Here is a 23,976-nt window from a genome sequence, read left to right on the forward strand (position 1 = left end):
GGAAATAAAATATAATACCATATTTAGCAGTGCTAGAAAAAGTCTCTTAAAATTTGAACCAGTTATGCTACTTACCCCATAAATAAAATCATATGACTTTCTTGGTTAAGAGCAGTACAGTTGAATCTTTTTCATCCATTTATTTCAGCAGTAAGGGTTTTGCCTCCTATGTCCCACATTTCACTCAAGTTAAATAGATAATAAGTAGGACCTAGGCATTGTTAAATTTCTAACAGTTACACCTTTTATATAAACACATTGTAATTCAGTTAGAAGCCACTCATCTCTGCATCATTCCTACAGTGTCATAGAAGCACCAGAAAGAAGGTCTGTCCTCTATTTCTGGCTCTGCCAGTTACTGATTTTTAGCAAGGGTATGTCGGTTAATCTCTGAAAGTTAATTTCCTCATATATAATATGGGGACACTACATCTTGTGCTACCTACTTCACAGGGTTGTCATGAGAATCAAATGAGGTAAAACATATAAATACATTTTGTAAACAAAAAGAGAGATTATTCTTGGAAGCTTAGAAAAATTTCATTAGTAATAACAATGACAAGTCCTCATTTTGTAAGTATTCCTTTTTTTTTTTTTTTTTTCGGTACGCAGGCCTCTCACTGTCGTGGAGCATAGGCTCCGGACGCGCATGCTCAGTGGCCATGGCTCACGGGCCCAGCCGCTCTGCGGCAAGTGGGATCTTCCCGGACCGGGGCACGAACCCATGTCCCCTGCATTGGCAGGCGGACTCTCAACAACTGCGCCACCAGGAAAGCCCTGTAAGTATTTCTTTTATTAGGAATCTTCTGATTGCAAGCAAAAGAAATGAACTCAAAGAAGCTTCAGGGGGGCAAAACATGGAGAGAGGTTTGTAATATAAGGATGCAAAATCATCTCTTGGTATATGAAATCAGGAGCACATCAAGATCTTAGGGAAAAAAACTGAAACCAGTTACTTCTCTCTTCTCTTCTATTTGCCTGAAGCTTTTTTTTTTTTTAATCTAAAGATAGATTTCTTCTGCTTTTCCATGAATGAAAATGCGGCTACCCACAGATCCAGAGCATATATTTTACAGATCCAGCCACCTAAAGACACTGATCTCTTTCATTTCCAACTACAAATTCACGGGGAATCTGGTTATGCTTGGATCACGTGCCCACCCATGCCCTATATTGTGAGCAATGATCAAGGACAAGACAAACGAAACGGCTGTTCAGTGAATACTGCTCTTCTCCAATAGACTGGAAGGATAGACCCTTTCTCCTTCCCTAGAAAAGGGGCTGTCAGACATCAAATCCCTTAGGTATCCACTATTCCCCTTTACTTTCGAAAGCATTTTCGCATGTGAGTGAGGTGAAAAAATGTTTTAATAAACAACATATAGAATTCTCTGAGGGATGAAACTATTTTTGTTGAGGAGAAAAAAATACTTTGGCAAGATATTCGAAAGAAATGTGAGATCTTGAGGGTGTGGGTACCACCTGAGTCCCAAGAACAAAAGAGTGCTTGAGGGTTCTCCGTTCCAGAAAATGAAAGGCATTGGATTCAGCTCTTAAGACAACTGGGGAGGAAAAAGAAGAAAGGAGACAGGGAGGCCAAGAGTCCAAGAAATGCTGTGCATCAAAGCAGCATGGAGTAAAGAAGTTGTAAAAATCTCCCTGGTGGTAGAATAAGCCTCAGCTTCCATCTAACCCAAAAAAGTCCTTTAAGGAGGAAAATAACTCAATGTGGTTTTTAATTGATTCTGTGTAATTTGGGTTATATGACTGCTCTGTAGACATTATGTAAATGAGGTAAGTATGTGTGTGTGTGTGTTGTGTGTGTGTGTGTGTGTGTGTGTAACTTAAGTTCGTCTGGACCAGATCAGTAAGGAAGAGAAGAAATGTATGCAGAAACGAAAAAGCCCCTTGCTTATGAGAGGCAGAGCATACACCACCCAGGATCTCAAGGGCAGCGAGGCAGCAGCTGAGTCAGGGCTATACATATATTATTCCCTATGATCTGCCCAACAACTTGTCAAGTAATTAAAACACATCATTAGTGTTTGACAGATGAGGAAACTAAAAATCATTTACCCAGTGTCTTATGGGCAATTAGTCTCAGAGCAGGACCGAAGCCTATATGTTTCCTGACTCCTGGGCTCATGTTACTGCACTGAATTTTCTTTATTTCCTTCAAATGTTATGACACTAACAGAACAGGGGTAGCATACCTTAGTGGCAAGAATCAAGAAGACATTGCTTTTCACAAAATGCTTTTAATGTTTTTTAAACGCTTTTAATGAAACCACTAAGATTACCTCTTATTCATTCATCTACTCATTTAATATATATTTGTTGAATTCCTATTCTGTGACCAGCACTGTAGTAGGTGACAACCCCTTGCTTCTGAGCAAGAATAGTTTGACCAAAGTGAATCTTACAATTGTAAAATGAAAAAGACTAAATAGTAATGGAGGACCATGCAGTTCACAGTGTTTGTGATTTTTTTAAGTACTCTTTGAAATCGCAGTGTCACACAAAGCCTGATCCGGTTTCAGCAGCAGAACTGAATAGTTAAGATTCTGAAACTAATCTCATCAACCCTCATGCATTGCTGGTGGGAATGTAATGGTGCAGACACTTTGGAAAACAGCTTGGCACATCCTCAAAAAATTAAACATAGAGTTACCATATGACCCAGCAATTCCCCTCCTAGTATATGCCCAAGATAAATGAAAACATGTATTCAAACAAATACTTATGCACAAATGTTCATATCAGCACTATTCACAATAGCCCCAAAGTGGAAACAACCCAAATGTCTACCAACTGATGAATGGAAAAACAAAATGTGGCATATCCATACAGTGGGATAATATTATCAGCAATAAAAAGAAATGAAGACTCATACAGGCTACACCATGGAGGAAACTTAGAAACAATATGCTAAATAAAAGAAGCCAGACACAAAGGGCCACATATAGTATGATTCCATTTACATGAAATGTCTAGAATAGGCAACTCCATAGAGTCAAAAAGTAGATTAGTAGTTGCCAAGGGCTGGGGTGGGTAGGGAATTGGGAATGATTGCTAAAGGGCATGAGATCTCTTTTTCGGAGCGATAAAAGTGTCTTGGATTTAGTGGTAATGGTTGCACAATCTTATAAATTTATTAAAAATCATTGAATTGTACACTTTAAAATGGTGAATTGTATACATGGATTATATCCCAATTTAAAAAAAACTAACAACATCACATTTCAAATTGTGTATAAATTCAGAATAATAAAATCATTCTGAAAATGAACACTGACTCCACTGCAATCGCTACTTCCATTGCTACATTTTCCTTTTCATTGTTTTCCTATGCTCGCCGAAATTCCCTCAACCACTATACGTTAAAAAGGAGTCTGAATAATCTGGTGAACTTCTAAAAAAGAGCCAGTGCCCCTTTTTACCTTACCTTTCTCAATATTCTGGCTCTGTTTTGGGATTTTTAGATACTTTTCTCAGCATAAACTTCTTCTTGTTGTTGAAAAAGCAATTGCTAGTGACTCAACATAGATCAGTTGTCTCTCTGCTTTGACAATTTTAGAAGCTAAGGGTAAAGCTCTGATAATTATTTAAAATTTTACTTTCTAGGACCAAGAAGGGCTTGGAAGGTGCTCCACCAACGTAGGCACTCTCGCTCACCCAGGTCTCCGAAAGGAGCTGTTTCGGAAAGGAACAGGAGCGCATTGTGAATCAGAGCCCCACTCTGTCAGCAGCTGAGCAGCACCAGGTGTCTGAAGCAGAGCTTTGGTAAAACGATGAGGGTGAACTTGTGGCTGAAGCCTGAGGGCTAAGCAGCACTTCCCAGTCAACACATATTAAACATCTGTGGGCCAACGCACTCAGCATGCTTGTGAAAAACAGTGTACCCCAGGCAGGCCTTGAGCCCACGCACCTACCCAGAGCGCATCAAAGGGCAGAGAGCAGCTCTGCCGAGGCCAGGCCTCCATCTGCCCAGCCCATGGGAATTAGAAGCAGGATATGCAAGGAGAGCGTGGATCCCAGGTGGAAACCAATGTACGTACCAGCACCCATGCCATGTTCCTGAGTTACTGAATTTCTCTTCCTGGGTGTTAAGCGTAGAGTAACAGTGAGCTGGGAATAGAGGGCGCAAGGACAGGCCAGGCCCAGGGTGGGGTGACCAGAGATTTTCTGCCAACACATAAATTTTACCCCCAGTCGCTATTCTCATAGAAGATTTAAGGTCTGATCTTCAGCATTTGACTGATTGACTCTCTATTTTCCTGTGGTTGAGTAAAATAGTCAATTAGTGGTTGAGTACTGTGGTTCTTTTTCAAGGAAAACCTTGAAAATTTCATGCCTTGAAGTTCCTCATACGTTTTTTTTTTCCCCATTCAGTGACCCTGAACTCTTACAAAGAACTCATTTCTTAATAACTTAATATAAAACATAATTTTGTCTCTTTTAGCCCCTAATCCATACATAGCCTAATAAGGTGTTGATAGTCAACGAATGCTAAACTCCTTACTACCGTGATTTGGAATAATATTGCCAATACTGGTAATTAGGACAGAAAAGCAGTAAGTGCTTCCCTGAATTCCCTTGGCCTGGCTCCTAATTCCAGTCCTTATAAACCCTTCTGTTGCAGTTCCTGCTGAGCTGAACAAGAGACACACATGCCAGTTTCACAGTTTAAAGAGAGAGCTACAGAAGAACAGCTGAGCCAGCAGGAAGCATAAACCGTGGGGAAGGTGTCAACATACCTATTTTTTTTTTAATCCAGTGTAGTAAATAAACACATAGACTTTAATAAAGCCAGGTAGCTCTTTCCTTGAGAAGTTAGCTTATGCTTCAAGCTCGGCCCAAGGTTTGCTTGATCCTTTTTTAGAACCGCGTTTTGAAATTTTGGCAAGGTCAAACAAATAAATGGGAGAAAAAAAAAAAAAAGACATGACCTTATTCTTAGGCTTATTCTCTCACAAAGAGAAGCAGAACCAGGAATAGAGAAGACAAATAGGAATCCCAAAAACATTCAAACTTTTTAGCATTGTCCATCACGATACACATAGATAGTATATCATGAATTTGACTATTATATAATTTCTCCTCTCTGGATCTTACCCAAACCCTTCATCTTGGCCCTCAATGCCCTTAGTTGTCCTCTTCACCTTAATCTCTTCTCTCTCCTGTTTTGTGTAAAAGTAAAATACTTAAACTCTTGGATCTGACAAAGCAGAAAGAAAAAGTACTATAATTAGGAGCACATGATGTGCCAGGAACTGTGTTACACTTGATGTTATTTAATCATGAAAACACATCTGCTGATATATCCAGTTTTGTGGAAGAAACTGAGGCTTACAGCTTCCAATTTAGAATAAAGTTAGAAGAAATTCTGAGCACCTGAGAATGGCCTGCCCAGCTCTACAGGATCTGCCCCACCTCCCTTGCAGCCCTCTCCGTTCTCATTCCCACCACTCTCTGCTTCACTATGACGCTTCAGCCAAACCGACCTGTGGGTTCCTCGATTAGGCCAACCTCAGTTCTATCCTGGGGACTTGGCACTGGTACTTTGCAATGAGAGAGCTTGGAATCCTCTTCCCCCTCATCTGGTTCCTTCTTCTCCTCCAATTCTCAGTTCAAAAGTGTCACCTCCTCAGACTGATCTCCCTGAACCCTCAGTTGAAAGCAATTCTTCCCTCAGAGTAACTCCCTGCTGTAGCCATGAAAGCGTCTCACTAAGATCCCACTTTAGGGGAGTGTGGTTGGCTGACCACCTCCAACTGCCCCGTCTTTAGATCCACTGCAGTGTTCACATCTGAGGCTGCCCAGAGTCCATCCCTGAGCATCACAGGGATACTAGACCCAGGCCGTTTCTGCCCAAGGCAGGACCCCTCTAATGAGCAGTATTTCCTCAGGAGTCAGGGAAGGGAGCCCACTTGGCCTGGCCAAGACTTTCTCAGAGTCGTACCATAGTCTGAGACTCTTCCTACCCAATTCTTCTTTCCTTCTCTCCTTCCCCAGATGTCAGAGCTGCATCCCATTTGAAGGTCCTCCCCATCTCTCCCTGCTCTCATTTATCCTTCACAGGCATTTCCCCCAATAAACCTCTTGCACGTCTAATTCTGTCTTGGAGTTTGCTTCTCAGAAGACGTGAACTGGTATACTCTTTTTGTAAAACTCTTTATCTTCATAGCGCTTACAACTATTTTTAATTGTATCCTGTTTAATTGATCCACTTACCTACCTATTTAACATCTCTCTTCTACCATTGCTCCATCCCAACAAAATAAGTCTTATTCACCCCCTCATTTCCAGTGCTAAGAACATTGCCTGACTCATGTCAGGTCTTTAATTAATATTGTTGAACGAATGAATGAATGGTATAGAAGACTAGATTTATATTCTAAATCCAGCTCCTTCCCTTTATTTATTTAATACGGGTATTTACTGTGCTAGCGATTGGAGATAAAACAGTAAACAAAAGAGACACATTTTTTTTGTCTTTTGAATTTATGTTCAAGTGAGCAAAGACAGGCAGTAAACATCACAAAAATAAGTTGTGATATGATAAGAGTTATAAAGAAATGGCAGTGCATAGTGAGGGAATGAAGAGTGACATGTGGGCGGTTAAGCAATATATCTCCCTGATAAGGTGGCATTTAACTGAGATGTTGTAAGAGAGTCATCCAAGCAGCTATCTGGAGGAAGAGTGTTCCAGGCAGGGAGAACATAAGTACAAAGGTCCCATGACAAGCATGTTTGGCAAGTTCAAAGAATAGCGTGCAGGTCAGTGAGGCTGAACCACTGAGAGCGAGGAGAATGGTAGGAAGTAATATTTAGGGTGAAAGAAGTGAACTTGATAAACCAGGTAAATCCTTGTATGTCATCATAAGAACTTTAGGTGGGATTTTTCTCTAAGTAAGATGGAAAGTAAATGGATGTGTATTTCTTAGTAAAGGAGTGACAATTCTAAAAGGATGACTCTGGTTGCTAGATAGTAAATAGGAGGGGATAATGGTGGAGACAGAGGGCCAAGAAAGCAGGCTATTGTGATATTCCATCAATATCTTAAACTAGGATATATCAATGGATGGTGATGTTTGGCCAAATTCTGAATATATCTGAAGGCAGAGTAAACAGGATTTCCTCCGGGGGTTGAGGGAAAGGGAGGAATCAAAAATGATGCCAGCTTTTTGGCCTGAGCAAATGGAAGGATAGAACTGCTGAGTACTGTGTTTTCTACCAGTCAAGCTCAGTTGTACAGGTACAGACACAGATAGGCCAAGAGTTGATTTAACCAAATTTGAGGTTTTTCTGTTGAATACAACGGTGGGGATGTTTTGAGGGTATCTGCAAAAGAATGATTATCCTGGCACAAGATGCATAAGTTGCTTAAGGAGAGAAATTATCACATGACAGGGCATGAGGGACAGGGCAAAGGCATATGGTCAATGGATGGAAGGTCTCTGTGGATTGAAGAATTGATGGTGATGAGGTTTCAGAGGGCGTGAGATGGAAAAATCAGAGGTAGAGGTCAGAGAGTGGGGCAGCCATGTTCTTTCCTTAGCATAATAACAATTTCCTTTTCTACCCCTGCCTAATACTTGGGAAGAAGAGTCATGGCTTAAATGAAACAACAACAAATCCCAAACCCACTTCTCCTTCTACCATCCCATGTGTCTACCACTTTCCATGGTTAAAAATTCTGGAAAATTTCCTCATTAATCTCTGCATTCTCAGCACTTACTTACTCCTTAATTTTACATGGTATGGCTTCCACTCACAGCAGTACATCAAAGTACTTTGGTATATTTGCCAACCATCTACTGTTTTGTTTTTTTTTTTTCCAAAGTTCTTAATAAATACATAGAGCAAAGTGGGGTTTTTTTTTTTGTTGTTGTTGTTGTTGTTGTTGTGGTACGCGGGCCTCTCAGTGTTGTGGCCTCTCCCGTTGCGGAGCACAGGCTCCGGACGCGCAGGCTCAGCGGCCATGGCTCACGGGCCCAGCCGCTCCGCGGCATGTGGGATCTTCCCGGACTGGGGCACGAACCCGTGTCCCCTGCATCGGCAGGCGGACTCTCAACCACTGCGCCACCAGGGAAGCCCGCAAAGTGGTTTTTAAAATATTTTTTTATTTTAAACATTTTATCAAGAAGGCACATTGTTTTTATACAGCAGGTTCTTATTAGTCATCAATTTTATACACATCAGTGTACACATGTCAATCCCAATCGCCCAATTCATCACACCACGCCCCCCTCCCCCCGTGGCTTTCCCCCTTTGGTGTCCATACGTTTGTTCTCTACATCTGTGTCTCAATTTCTGCCCTGCAAACCGGTTCATCTGTACCAACCATCTACTGTTGAAATGACAGACTCAAAGGAATTCAGAATTATTGGTATCTTGCCAATGATCTAATTCAACACACTTTTATAGGTAGGGATATTGCAGTTTATATAAGTTAAGGGACTTTCAAAGATAGATATGCAGTTGAAAATAGAGCTTTGAATTGCTCCAAGGTTATTTGATTACCTGCTTAGAGCTTCTTCTACCATAATACTATTTCCAATTCTCTTTTGTTTATACTTGTCCCTGGGAGTATTTTTGATGCGTTTGAAATAATATATTACCTTTTTTTTTTCCTTAAACATCTCCCTCCTTTACTTATGTACTGTTATATTCCTCAGTGCCCCCTGGCCTCATGGGCAGTGACTTCAAGATCTACCTGCTTCAGCAGGAAATTGGCATCATATTCACATGTGCTCGTAAACCAGTCTGATGGTTGAAGTCACTGCCTAATACCTTACATGTTTTTCCTCTTCTTTTCCAGTTCTCTTCTGTCATGGCTGCTGTCTGTGAGGCTAAATGAGGGAGACTGAGCATTGCCGGTGGTGCAGTGCCCATCAGGAGCATGTAAATGTCCATACTCAAGGGCTGTCTCTGTGTGCTTTCAGTCCACCAACGTGCTGGTGCCTGGGTGGTGATATGCTCCATGCAGAGACAATGGCCTTTATGTTATCTCTGCCCCACAGTGTTGTAACTTGCAAACCGAAGGGTGCTGCTTGTCTTTTAAAGTCTTTCAGTAATAATTCAATGAGCTTTTGTATTTCAACCTTTGCCCAGAATCTCACAACATCTCTAACAAAAATGGTTTTGGTTTGGGGCCTTTCTAACTATGGACAGGTACGGATGCCATGCTAGCCCCGCTATTCTCCAGTTATTTATAGCCTCTCCCCAAACCAGACTCTCTCCTTACTTAGAGAGCAAAACCCTCAATGTAGACAATGGAAAGGTGTCCGCATATTACGTCTGCTCCCAACTTAGCCAAAGACACACACTGCCCTTCGGTTGTCTCTCTGTGTGTGTGTGTGTGTGTGTGTGTGTGTGTGTGTGTACACATCTGGTTGTCCTGACTCTCTCTTCTCTGGTTCATCCTCATCCCCACATTAATCCATCAATACACCAAGCCAACATGTCTCACGTAAACTCTCCTTTCCCCCTTCTGCTTGTATATCTCATGGCAGGATGAGTAAGAAAAGGGTTGAAGAACAGAAGGAGTTTCTGGATTTTAATATCATTTCTCACACTAATCCCATTTGGCTTCTGACTGATACAGAGTCTCGAGGTTGTAAGGGATCCCAAAAGTTCATTGATCTCTAGATCTTTCCCAATATATGATCATCCAGTCTAGAGTTTTACATCTTAGTCAAGAATAAACGAGTTTCTGAGGTTCCCTATTTCCTTCAGCGGCAATTGTACACTTTTTTTTTTCACTTCAAGGTAAAATTTGTTGCCTATAGCTTTCTTCCAATAGGTCTTAAATCCACCACCTTGAACCCAGACGGAAGATGTCTATTCCCTCTGATTTATGATATCTCTTCAACCATTTATAAATAGCTATCATGTCACTTTGTATCTTCTCATTCCTGCATTAAATGTCCCTAGTTTCTTCAATTATTCCTTATGACACAGTTTGGGACTTTAAGACCTAGATGCTCTCAGCTGAATGTGTCTCAATTTGTCTTTTAACGTATGTCTCTTTCTTAACATATGATGCTCAGTGTTATTCAGCAACAAAAAGAAATGAAGTACTATACATGCCACAACATGGATGAACCTTGAAAATTTTACACTAAGTGAAAGAAGGCATAGACAAAAGACCACATACATGGTTCCTTTTATATAAAATGTCCAGAATGCGTAAATCTATAGAGACAGGAAGTAGATTATTGGTTGCCTAGGACTGGGCGTAGCAGGGAAGGTGGAAAGATTAGGGGAATAATGGCTATAGGGTATGGGGTTTCTTTTGCAGGTAATGAAAATGTTTGAGAAATGATTGTTGTGATGGTCACACAACTCTGTGAATATACTAGAAACCATTGAATGTTATACTTTCAATGGATAAATAATATGGTATGTGAATTATATCTCAATATAGTTGCTTAAAACATATGATGTCCATAAGGGAAAACAGTACTCTGAGGTAGATTGCTTCAACATCTGTATATCAATTTCACTCTCTATAAAATAGATGAGTTAATACTATTTTTTCCATCTGCTTGACAAGGTTGTTGAATCATATCTTTCAACATCATAATTATGTAAATTGTTAATTTGAATGATTCTCACCACCTCATATCTGGACTATTAACACAATCCACTTGCTGGTAACACCACTTGTTTTGTTGGGTAAAAGCTTTTTTTTTTTTTTTTTACACCTATTACCCAGCTCAGGAGAATGTAGGGAACACTTAGTGTCCGTTGTAAAAAAGTCCACCTCTTCACCTTAACATTTAAAGCTCTCTTTCAACTTTGTGCCATACTTCCTATCATTCTTTACAACCAAACTACATTTTGATTATAAAACAACTGTTATTTCCATCATGTACTTTGCACTTAACCCTTTTAGCTGATTATTCCTCTTAAAATATACCCTGTTATGAAGTGAATGTTTGTGCCCCCCTCCCAACCCCATTCATTTGTTGAAGCCCTCACTCCAGTATGATGGAATTTGGAGGTGGGGCCTTTGGTAGGTAATTAGGTTTGGAAGAGGTTATGACGGTGGGGCCCCCATGATGGGATTAGTGTCCTTATAAGAAGAGTGAGAGAGAATAGAGCTCTTTCTCTCCACATAGTGAGAGCACAGCGAGAAGGTAGCCATCTGAAAGCCAGGAGGAGAGTCCTCACCGGGAAACTAAATTGGCTCCTAATTTGATCTTGGACTTCTCAGCATCCAGAACTGTGAGAAATAAATTCCTCTTGTTTAAGTCACCCAGCCTATGGTATTTTGTTATGGCAGCCTGAGTTGACCAACACAAAGCCCTGGAAACTCCCCCTCAATTCCCAGTCATGTCTTCCTTCTAAAGTTTTTTCAAAACTTTCTCCTCTTGGAATTTCCCCTCATACTGCTCACTCCATTTTTCTGCATCCTCTCAGAAGTTTAGCTTCATAATAAAGCTAATTTTCAGTTCTTATTCATCCATATATTGTATTTTAACTCCTCACCGACTTGACAAATCAGAGGGGTAACGTGTACCATTCTGTTCAGCTTTCTTTTCTCCAAAACACAAGTTTTGTAGTCATTTCCACTAGTACTCAGTCATGATTGCTTCCTCTTTTCTTGCAGTTGGTGGTCCCATACTCCATATGGCGTGAAAGCTTATAGGAAAGACTCACAGATAATCCCGAGTGGTAATATGTAAACACTATGTTGAAAGCTCACTCTGTCAAGTTTAATTCCAGACTCTCTGATGAACATCAGCATTTAGACTGCCAAGAAATACAAAGAGGGTAGGAGGTGATTAAATACAATTTAAAGCTTGTTCCTTTTTGTTGGTATATTACAAAAGGCCACAGGAAAAGTTGAGGCAGTTCTTGAAATTGCAGCTCTTGAGCCCAGCAGGGTTGACTATTGCAGGAGAACAGGAGAGGGCATGTCCAATAAGGAGGAAACTGGCAACCTCTGCTAGCCCACAGGCCTTGCTTAGGAGACCCACTCTAAGGCTGTTCTTCCTGTAGCATCAGCTCAGCCTTACCTTCCTGGAAAACTCAAGCCCAGTTTTTACGAATGTTTTTTAGAAAATAAGACTTCCAGATGGTTGCTCTTTGGTTTCCATCAGAGCAATTTCCTAATTTTTGAACACATCAAAGATGATTTTCTTTGCTACCAACCCCATCTTATAATCAGTTAACATTTCCTGTGATGTCTATAAGGGAAAAGTGTAGTCGTACAAGTGACCGGGAGAGACCAGACCTTAAACCTATGCTCATTCATACCGTGCTGGGTGAAATGCCTCCAAGGGCCACAGAAGCTATTTCCCCCAGACCAGGTAGAGCTGGATGGATGGAGGATGGTCTGGATCAACTCCATCTCATTTCATGGGTGAGGAAGCCAAGGCCTGCAATAAGGAATGACATGCCCAGTGGCTTATGATTTACTAACATGGTCATAAATATTGGTTCAGAACTTGGCCTGGAAGCTTCCATGTCGCCCCAGAGGAGGTCAGTTAAGGTGTGGAGATTTGTTTGTGTGGGTGTGTTGTTTGGTCTTATTTAAAAATATGCTCCTTTTTAAAGCTTATCCATTCGAAAATATAATTACCCTGGTACTGTAGAGAAAATAAAACGTTTCTATTGTTTCAATCCTTTAAGGGTTGATTTTAATGTTTGTTTAATGCAAGTAAGAAATATCCGAGAGCAATCTAGCAGTAGACTTTGATGCCCCTGCGTTTCTGAATTCTCAGTCAATGAAAACATGTAAGCCAGGAATATGTCTGAATCTGTGGCAGGAGGGAATAGGTAGCAGCTGTGAAATCTGCGTCGTATGGAGAGGTTGGGCTAAGTGACGATTATGGTCTCTTCTAATGTTAAATGGCGTTCTTTCAAATAACTTTATCAACATGTATCTGTTATTTAAGAAAAACATTATCGTACTTTTCACATTGCTTTAAAAATTCTATTTCATTTAAAATATAAATATCTCTCCTATATCACTAAATATTATTCTATAACTTTTAATGCTGTAGAGTATCCCATCATTTTGGCAATCCTTGGACATTTTGTGGATAATTTTGAAAGTGGGATGAATGGACACAGTATGGAAAAGACTTTCTGAATAAAATTTATGGCACATAAAATTGCATGGATAGGAGAAAAAAATATGCTCTTTGATTCTTTATCTTACATTTTCTCAGGTTTGAGGAAATCCTTCAAAATGTTCTTTGCTTGTGGAAAGGGACGTGAGAGTGGATGGAAGGAGGGAGGAGAGAAGGAAAAAAGAAAAAAGCGGAAGAAAGTTGACCTCCTATCGTCCCCAGACTTTTCTGTTCCCCACTTTACCCTCTCTGCTTTCTCCACGGTTCCATTCCCGGCCCCAGCTCCCTCTATTTCCCTCACCCCTGAAGGCCAGCTGACACGCGTTTACATTTGGAAAAACCCTCGCGCGCCTGCCCGAGCTGGGCATGCTCAAACGCCCAGGACTGGCTTTTTTCGGTTTCCAACTTTGGCAGCTCTCCCACCCGCACCCCTAAGGGGCAGGTCCGAACACATCCCTGGGTGTGAGTAAACGGAAAGAAATTATCACACTCCCGCGGAGGAATTAAGGTAGGGGACCTCGCCGCGACGTTCGGCCTTCCGGGGGCGCTCCCCAAGGGCGCGCGCGGTCGCCGGCCCTCTGGGGCTGTGGAGCGCCGGCGTCCGCGGCAGCGTGGGCGCGCGCACCCGTCCGAGGGGGTAATGTCCGAGGGCTCGTGTTCGGGCGCGCGCTCTGGGAGTGGTCGCGGGGCGGCGGGAGGGGCGAGCAGGGGCGGGGCCGCGGCGGCGCGCGGACGCCGAGCAGCGCCGGGCTTCTAGAGGTTGCGGCGCGGCCACCAGCAGGAGGCCACCGGTGGCTGTACCCAGAGCCTGGAAACGCAAGACTTCGGGGCCGCGGAGAAAAGCGAGGCGCGGAGCCCGGCCGTAGGCAAGAGCTGCGCGGTGCTGCTAGCTCCTTCGCAGACAGCGCTTCCCTAGGTCCGTTTCGGAAGTGGGTGGGGGTGGTGTGGCCGGCGTCGGGAGGAATTCGAACGCCGGCATCCAGGAAGAAAGAATTCACCTGTGTTTCAAGGCAGCGCGCCGGACTTGAAGGGAGCGGCGGCCAGCTCTCGCTCCTGGCACAATGGGCTGTACGCTGAGCGCCGAGGACAAGGCGGCGGTGGAGCGGAGTAAGATGATCGACCGGAACCTCCGCGAGGATGGCGAGAAGGCGGCGCGCGAGGTCAAGCTGCTGCTGCTCGGTAAGGGCGGCCGGGCCGGGTTGGCGGACGGGGGTCCCCAGCCGGCCTGGGGCCAGGGAGTCTGGCGGGTGTGCTGGGCGCGGGCTCCTCGGCACTGGGAAGCCCGGAGGGGACGTGCCAAAGCGGCGGAGGGCTCGTCTTGTAGCGCCCGAGGATGCTTTCGGAGCGTGAGCTTGTTCGGCGCGGCGCAGAGCCGAGGCGGGTGCCCCTCTCCCCGGTCCCCTTCTTCTCTGTTCCCTTGGCTGGGGGAAACTCGCCCGCGGGGAGCAGGGGCTTCACTCGCGTGCCTCGGTGTGGATCCCGCCAGGAGCCGAGGAGCGGATCGCGAGGAGCCCCTTTTCTCTGAAGTTAGCTCAGCTTTGTGAAGATGAAAGGGCACTGGCTACAAGGAAGTAAAAGCACATCCTACCCTCCACCCCTCCCCCGCGCGAAAACCCTTTCTACAAGGTGTCGTATCGCGGTTGTGGTTTCCTCATGTCACGAGTGCCACGTTTTGTGAAATCAGTGCACCTTTTGTGGGGTCTCCGTAGGGTTGAATTGTGTTTTTCTGTTGAACTTCCTGTGGCGACTCAGTAAGTGTTAGGGGAGCACTGATTATATTTATCTTGCGTAAGGAAGTAGGCTATGCTGGACGCTGGATTTTTATTACGGTGGGGACATGGAAACCATCAAAGTTAGGTCACACTGGCTTCAAAAATGATACTCGAGCGGTGAAAACCGTTGTGAAAGGTTTGAGTGGGTCACATTGGACAACAGGATTCTCTTTTCTGCTGCCACGGCTTCAGATGAATGAGATTTGCCAGGTACACGCAAGGCTCTGATTTGTTCTTAGTATTGTACTCCTGGTGAAACGCTCTGTGGAGGTCTTTTGCAGTTGTTTGAAGGGAGGGAACGTAAAAAGAGTAAGCCAGGATTTTGATTAAGGGATACATTAGGAAAATACCCGCAGCTTAAGATTTGTTGATGTGTGAGTTAGGGTTTTCTTTTGTTTGCATCCCCGTACCCCCCAAACACACCCTGTAGGCAGTGAAGTAGGTGAAAGATTTCTCAGAATCTTTATTTGCACTGGCAGCGACTGCTTTTATTTTTGTAACAGTTACAATAAAACAAATACTATCGCACAAACCTGTTTTCGGTAAGCTTCTGTTTCATTGGTTTAATGACTGCAGGAAAAATGGTGGGTTTTTTCTCCATTACTAGTAGGCTTAGAAGCAGCAAACTTGGCATGACTAAAAGTAATAATGATCTGAGTCATTCTGCAAGTAACTGTGAAATAACTTTGCATTTTAAAGACCTGGTGGTTTTCTGCACCCCCGCGCCCCAACGTAAATCTTTCTCAGTTAATACTGTTTACTTAGGTTTTTACATTAATGAGAAATATTGTCTTTTGAGGAAGTCAGTGTATTTTAGCGTATTGAGCACAGAAGAGACACACCTTTGTATGGAAACGTGTAGGTCCTCCTCTTCCGAATTCAATGTGCTTGCGACAAAAATGGAAAAAAGGGTTGAAAAGTTCTTTTCCTGCAGTTTCTGCACTCCTGCTCTGTTATATTATTTCAGTGTGTTGTGTGACTCTGAGTTTGAGTCAGCCATCCACCATGTTTAAAGCATTGGAAAATGAGTCCTCTGGTGTTGTTTTATGCTTTACATAGATGTCTGTTAGAGAGAGATGGCCTAGGATCAAGGTCCGACAAGTTGGCTTTTGCTTATATTCAGAAGAGATCAGTGTTTCTCAACTTCAGCACTGTTGATGTTTTGGGTGGAATAATTCTTTGTTGTGCGGGCTGTCTTGTGCATTGTAGGATGTTAAGCAGAATCTTTGGCACCCACCTTTTAGATGCCAGGAGCAGCCCCCATCCACTCGTGACCCAGAAAAGTCTCCAGATATCCCCCAAACGTCCCCTGGGGGCAAAATTTAATCTTGACTGAGAATCACTGTTCTAGACTAACAATTAAATATACTTCAATGTGTAACACAGAACCCAAAGTTGCATCTCTACCACGAACTATAGTGAGAGCCGTGAGAAAGGTGTAGCAGAGTTGCGATTTTCTGAAGTTAGGGAATTTTTTTCTCCATACCAATAACATTAGAAAGCTTTCACAGTGATTTACAAATCTTCAGGTAACTGAATTTCTTCAGCTCTCTTTTCTAGCTTTAGTCTCTTGCTGTTCCCTACACCTTTTCTCTGTAGAAATTCCCGTCACCGCATCCCTGTCTTGTTGGCCCAGCAGTCATCCTCTTTGTCTGTCTTACTCCCATTCTGCTCTACCCTTTTGCCCAGAGTTCCAGCATTCTAGTTCCTATAAACAGAATGTTGGCTTATTCTTGGAATGTTTGAAAACATTTTTCTTTTTCCTAGTTTGACTTTAGCAGTGGAGGGTTGACCTTTGGTTCCTTTTTGGAGGTTTAAAGTTATACGTGTAAGGAGCTCAGTGAAATCAGTCCATGTAAAACACGGCAACTGAATCAGTTGAAATGTGAAATGTAAAATGGTCTCTAGGTAACCTATAACCAATGTCAATTCTGTTTATATCAGATTTTCCTCCTCTTCACTTATTTTTTTTTCCTAATCAAATGATTTTTTTTTCATTTAAGGTATACAGCACATTTAAGATGGTATAGTAAATAGTTCATTGTATTTCATTTTTCTTAAGGCATGTGTTGTCATTTTAGACATTGGGTTGAGAGATTCGGGTATAAGACACATGCAAAGATTTGGGCACTGGATGTCTATTTTATACATATATGTGTATATATACTATATATGTAGATATATGTGTATATATATATTGTGTGTGTGTGTGTGTGTGTGTATATATATATTTTTAACTCAGAGAGATTTCACTATCCTTATTAGGAGCAGTGAATTAGGCCTTAAAAAAAAAAAAGAGGACTTAGTCTAATCCTTGACCTAAAGGAAATCAGGTCAGGGTTTGAGTGGTTCTAAAGATTTAGCTTTCAGGCTTTAGTATTAGAATAATAATCCTAAATAATGAAACTTATTTTAATAATTAAAGTTTTCTTTCCATTGTATATGGCTGATTGTCTCAAGAGAAAACATTTATTGTTATATCTTTGAGGATGTTACAACTTATCCTTTTAAGGGTATAGCATTAGGCCTAGGTTGTTGTTTCAGTGAGACTACATTGTACATATGGGTACTTATTAAATATCTTACGGTAATTTTCAAAGATATATGAGGGTAGGGTACATACAAGTAAAATTTTTATGAATTAATTGTTCTTAAATTATTTCACTCTGGAGTTTCTTTTTCTAGTTTTTGAAATTTATTTATTTAATTAATTTATTTATTTATGGTTGCATTGGGTCTTCGTTGCTATGCGTGGGCTTTCTCTAGTTGCGGCAGACGGGGGCTACTCTTTGTCGTGGTGCACAGGCTTCTCACTGCAGTGGCTTCTCGTTGCAGAGCTCGGGCTCTAGGTGTGCGGGCTTCAGTAGTTGTGGCAAGCAGGCTCAGTAGTTGTGGCATGCGGGCTCAGTAGTTATGGCTCACGGGCTCTAGACCACAGGCTCAGTAGTTGTGGTGCAGGGGCTTAGGTGCTCTGCGGCATGTGGGATTTTCCCGGACCGGGGCTCGAACCCATGTCCCCTGCATTGGCAGGCGGATTCTTAACCACTGCGCCACCAGGGAAGTCTCTTCACTTTGAAGTTTTGCGCTTGTATTCTCCTTTACTCCTCCCATTATCCTTCTCTCCACCCATTATCCTTCCCTCCACTGAACTCATCCCCACAAACAAATACAAATCCATACCCTTTATCTCTTTAACTTCTTAAAATGAGGTGAGGGACTGGATCTCTTCTGCTTGGTGAATATTTTTACATTGCTACCACCCACCAGCTATTTGAGAAACTAAACCGTTCATGTTTTTGGCTTTCTTTAAACTTGCCCTGTGACTTCCCTAGTTGAGAAATTCTGGCATTGCAGAACTTTTGATTTTGCATCGCTTTAGCCGTTTCCTTAGAGTTGGCTCAGGATCTTAGATGTCAGAAAGCCCCTTTCCTTGAGTGAGTGAATGGATATGGTATTTCTACAGGGGTTATGTGCTTCTCTCTCCCTCACCTACTTTGTATTAGCAATTACTTTACTAGAAGCCACAGGTGGTGTTAACATATGTTTTGAAAGTGCTGGTTTTTCTGTATCTTTCGTTTTTCCTTCTCACTTTTATAGTTCAAGTTCTCCTCTGCCTCTGGCAGCCTAGTTCCAGTAGACTTTCCTGCTTCTGGTCTTTGCCTCTAGCCTGCAGTAGGTATCATGCTAATGTCTTGCTCGGAAAACCATTCTTGACTTCTCCATTGACTGCAGAATAAAAACTTTCTCCTAGACCTGGCTTCCCTCTAGCCTCATACTCTTTTCCTCAGGGCACCGTCCTTCTCCAAACAGGAATAGTTGGCATATGGCGGAGCACATTTGCACTCTGGTTTCTAGTGTGAGTTAGCTTTATGCGCCGCCTGCTTCCCGCACTAGCGTGAGACTTCAGGGGCAGGATCTTTGTAGGTCATCGTAACAACCCTTTCCTTTTGTCATGAGCATATTTAGTTCTTAGTTATGTTAGCATCTTGTGTAGGATTAGGATTTACCTAAAATATAAACCTTATACTTTGCCATTTTCAGTATTGATGGGAATGTAAACAAAAAGGGAACAGTAAAAGCAAATGACAACCAAAGTAAGCATGCGGTATCTAAAAGTAAGTTGTTTGGTTTAAGATTTTTTTTCATATTTGTAAGAACTTTTCTCAGTCGTTATATTTATTTGACGGGTTAGATAAATTCAAGAAAATGACAATGGATATTCATTGGAGGAGGGTCTTCTATGTTGTTATAGTGTTATAGTGTAGTGTCAGTCCTTAATTTCTTTTGGTAAGGATAGATCTCAGTTTTTTTACTCTTTATTTTTGGCCTCTTAGCTATAAAGAGCATGAATCTTGTTAACTTATCAATGATAGGAAATACAATACCTACATTATAGGATTTAATCGAAGATGTTATTCAAACCTGAAAAAGATCGCTGTAATTTTTAAGACAAAAATTGAGTATCCACGATCTTAATTTGTATTTTCTTATGCATTTCTCTCTGCCTTGGAAAATTCAAGATACCACAGATTCACATGGGAGGACCTGATGTATCTGTCACATTTCTAGGACGCATAAATTTCTTGGTCACATGTTCTGGCACGCAGTTACCCAATGTCTGACTTCCCGGAGTGTGACATTGGTGAAGCTCAGATCCCGGATGGCATTTGAGTTGAATGAGCTAAGGTCAACTGCACCTAATCTTGTAGCGCTTAGGCTGCTTTCTGTCGTAATTTGTTAAATACTAATTAAAAACTTTAACAGAAATAGGGTTAAAAATCTTAACAGAAATGGGGCAAAAATAATTTAAAAACGAAATGTTCGTTACCATAACTTAGTGGCTTAAAACGCACAATTTATTAACTTACGTTTCTGTAGGTCAGAAGATTACACCAAGCTAAAATCAAGGTGTCAGCCGGGCCGCTTTTCTTTTGCAGGTTGTAGAAGAGAATCCGTATATTTGCTTTTTCCAACCTCTGTCTAGAGAAGCGGTCCCCAACCTCTTTGGAACCAGGGACCGGTTTTGTGGAAGACAGTTTTTGCACGGGCGTTGCGGGGCGGCAGGGAGGTGATTCGGGCGGTAACGTGAGCAGTGGGGAGCGGCAGGTTGCCTGCCGTTCACCTCCTGCTGTGGCCGGGTTCCTGACAGGCCTCAGACCGCTCTCGGTCTGCGGCCTGGGGGCTGGGGACCTCTGATCTGGAAGCTACCTGCTTTCATTGTCTCCTGGCCTCTTCATCTTCAAAGCTAGCAATGGCTAGTGGCGTCTTTCTCATGTAGCATTACTCTCCTGTCTCCCTCCTTCACTTCTAAGGGCCTTTGTCATTAAGTTGGGCACACCCAGATAATCCAGGATAACAGACTCATCTCAGGATCCTATCTTAATCACATCCGCAAAGTTCCTTTGCCGTGTAGGATAACATGCTCACAGGTTCCAGGGACTGGGGGCATGGGCATCTTTGGGGGCTATTGTTCTGTCTACTTTAGTCTGCCCTCATGGAAAATGCACTTATCCTGTCCCAACATCTCCCAAAGTCTCATCCCCTTACAGCATCAACTCAACATCCAAAATCTCATCCAGATCTCAGAATCTAACTCTGGTATGGGTGAGATTCTCCTTATAATCCATACTGGGACCAAATTTCTTTCTCTCTGTGAACCTGTGAAGCTAGAAAACACATTACCTGCTCCTAGAATACAGTAGGAGGGCACAGTGATAGAGCAGGCACAGGATACCAGTTATAGTCACTCTCGTTCAGAAAGGGAGAAAGTGGAAAGAAAAAGGAGTGAGTATTCAGTCCTGTGCACTTTCCAAACTACTTTAGGTTTCAAGGCCTACAGATAGTCTTGGTGACGCTGCTTGAGTTTCTGGCCTCTGGACTCTGCCCTTCAAGTCATCCTTCCTTTTCAATCAAAGGTAGCACATGTTTGTAGCAGAGTAATGTTATCAGCCTGTTTCTTGCCTGTATGATGGTGATCTGACAGCATTCTTTCATTTTGTACCCTTTTTTTTTTTTGAGTTTTATTTTTTATACAGCAGGTTCTTATTAGTTATCTATTTTATACATATTAGTGTATATATGTCTATCCCAATCTCCCAATTCATCACACCATCACCACCGCATTAGGTACTCTTTTAATTTATCTTTTCCTCTCCCATTTTACTATAACCGGTAAGAAAAAATCAGGCCACAACTTCAACAATTTGCTTGGAAATCTCCTTGTCTAAATATTCAGATTTATAGTTTACAAGTTCTGCTTTCCACATAACTGCAGGACATAATTCACTTACGCTTTGCCACAAAATAACAAGGATCCTCTTTCCTCTAGTTTCTAATAATATGTTCCTCCTTTCCATCCCAAGTCCTCACCAGCAGCACATGTAAAGTCCACATATCTACCAACAGTCTGTTCATGACCGTATTTAGTTTTCTCTGCCATGTTCCTCACTTTCTTTTGAGCTCTCACCAGGGGAGCCGTTAACATCTGTGTTTTTAACAGCGTGTCAAGGCAATCTAGGCTTTTTCTATCATGGTCCTCAAAATTCTTTCAGCTTCTACCCATTGCTTAATTCTAAAGCCATTTCCACATTTTTAGTGTTTGTTGTGGCAACACCCTACTTCCAGATACCCTGATACCTCATGTATAAATTTAGGGAATGCATAACGATGGTAATTTTATATTCTTTGGTCCCTTCTAATTTATGTGACTGTTATGGTAATAGCAAAACCACCAGTTTCTGGTGTTTCTTATTGAACTCATGGTATTTCACTTGAGGATTAGTGTGAACCAATAAGACTTTCCTTTGTTTGCCTCCTCTTCAGTGAAGTTTTTCCTGACCATCCAGTCTAAATTAGTCTTCTTTGCTCTCCCTTCCAAATTAGACCGTTTTGAAATCATCTTGTGCGTTTACTTTTTGATTGTCTGTTGCATCTCTCCATGGGGATTGGCTCGTCAGAGCACGAATCCTGTCCAGCTTGTTTATCACCTAATGAGGTGGCACATACTAGTCTTTTCATAAATGGTAATTAAATGAGTGACTAATTAAATGATTAATTTTGAGTAATAGTCTTTTTTTTATTTTTGTTTTTTTAATTTATTTAATTTTTTATTTTTGGCTGTGTTGGGTCTTCGCTGCTGTGCACAGGCTTTCTCTAGTTGCAGCGAGTGGGGGCTGCTCTTCATTGCAGTGCACGGGCTTCTCATGGCGGTGGCTTCTCTTGTTGCAGAGCACAGGCTCCAGGCACACGGGCCTCAGTAGTTGTGGCACGCAGGCTCAGTAGTTGTGGCTCGCAGGCTCTAGAGCACAGGCTCAGTAGTTGTGACGCACGGGCTTAGTTGCTCCGCGGCATGTGGGATCTTCCCGGACCAGGGCTCTAACCCGTGTCCCCTGCCTTGGCAGGCAGACTGTTAACCACTGTGTCACCAGGGAAGCCCCTTGAGTAATAGTCTTTTAAAGGGAAAAAGTTGCTACATTTTCCTTGGGCTTTGGGTAATTTTAGTAAATTTAGGCCCATTGTATCCCCATTTATATGTTTCTTAGCTTGCTACTTAGAGTAACTAAAGCCTACTACATTATTCCTAACAGAGTTCTGAAAAATAAAATTAATTTGGAGGAACAAATTCTTGCTGCATGATCAGAAAAATATTTTGACTCTTGGTAAATTAAGTGGTGGAGTGAAACGTGATTTTTGTATATTCTGAACACATTGTTTTTAACAGGATTGTTACATTGCTACTCCACATGTTATTTGAATGCTTTGTTGTTCTGAATGCTTTCTTAATAACAAGGCATTAAATATATTCTCACAACCACCATATCTGTCCTACAGGATGATGCGATTATGTGTAACTCTGGCTTTCTGGAGTCAGCAGGGCACTCAGAAGCTCACCATGGTCTGTTTATGTCTTGCCTGTCCTTTTTTTTTAAATAAATTTATTTATTTATATTTTTGGCTATGTTGGGTCTTTGTTGCTGCGCACGGGCTTTTCGAGTTGCAGCAAGCCGGGGCTACTGTTCGTTGCGGTATGTGGGCTTCTCATCGTGGTGGCTTCTCTTGTTGTGGAGCATGGGCTCTAGGCGTGCGGGCTTCAGTAGTTGTAGCACGTGGGCTTCAGTAGTTGCAGCGTGCAGGCTAAGTAGTTCTGGTGCGCAGGCTCAGTAGTTGTGGCGCATGGGCCTAGTTGCTCCGCGGCATGTGGGATCTTCCCGGACCAGGGCTCGAACCCGTGTCCCCTGCATTGGCAGGCGGATTCTTAACCACTGCCCCACCAGGGAGGTCTTTGCCTGTCCTTGTGTGGTGAGAATTGTCATTGGTGGCATTTGTAAAGTGTCTTTCATGTTTTTGGTATCCAGTTATGTCTTAAGTTTACTAAATCCTTAGGAGAATTTACAGACTACTTAGGGAAAGAAAATGTGTGCATAAAGATAACTCCTTATAAGGGAAAATGGGGAAGAAGTGGTATAAAGAGATACCCGGGGACATGAGCTGTAATATCGGAGTGTGCATTGTTGATCTTGTGGGATGAGGGTGTAGGTAGCATGCCTCTCAGAAATTAAGCAGTTAAGGATCTGTCCATTGCCATCATGTACTTCTCTCTCTCTCTTTTTTTTTTTTTTGGCCGTGCCTCGCGGCATGCGGGATCTTAGCTCCCCGACCAGTGATCCAACCCGCACCTCCTGCAGTGGGAGCGCGGAGTCTTAACCACTGGACCGCCAGGGAAACCCCTTCGTGTATTTCTGAGCAGACTTTTGAATCCTGATTGGTTGTAAGCTCTGTATTATACAGAAACCTGAAATCTAGAGGAGACTTTGCCATCTATAGTTTAGTTTTCTTACTTTTTCCACGTATAAGGAACTTGGGCTGTAAAATGTTTCCCTTAAGACCTTGGGCAAGTTATCCAGTTCTTTAAGCGTCAGTTTTCTATAAATTCCAGATAATAAATGTACCTACCCTATAGGGCTGGGGACAAGGTAAGCTAATGTATCTACAGTACTTAGAGCAGTTGTACCTGGCACAAGTTTTTATTAAATATAAGCTGTTAATATAAATACTTTAGAGACTCTTTGCGATCAGCCCTCCCTCCCTGCCTCCTTGTGGATAGATCCATTTATGGT

The 23,976-nt window shown here is 42.3% G+C and overlaps 1 protein-coding gene across 1 annotated transcript in view; it reads left to right on the top strand.

Moving 5' to 3' along the window:
* The first annotated feature begins 13,858 nt into the window (after positions 1-13,858).
* The window catches only part of GNAI1 (G protein subunit alpha i1), an 89,886-nt gene continuing 79,768 nt past the window's right edge, over positions 13,859-23,976 (top strand). Inside the window, exons 1-2 of the mRNA XM_079932352.1 lie at positions 13,859-14,004; positions 14,099-14,267. Of these exons, the coding sequence (XP_079788478.1) occupies positions 14,150-14,267 (118 nt within the window). The 5' untranslated portion in view covers positions 13,859-14,004; positions 14,099-14,149. The remainder of the gene's footprint in view (positions 14,005-14,098; positions 14,268-23,976) is intronic.

This window comes from Stenella coeruleoalba (genome assembly GCF_951394435.1).
Source record: "Stenella coeruleoalba genome assembly, chromosome: 9".
Classification (NCBI taxonomy): domain Eukaryota; kingdom Metazoa; phylum Chordata; class Mammalia; order Artiodactyla; family Delphinidae; genus Stenella; species Stenella coeruleoalba.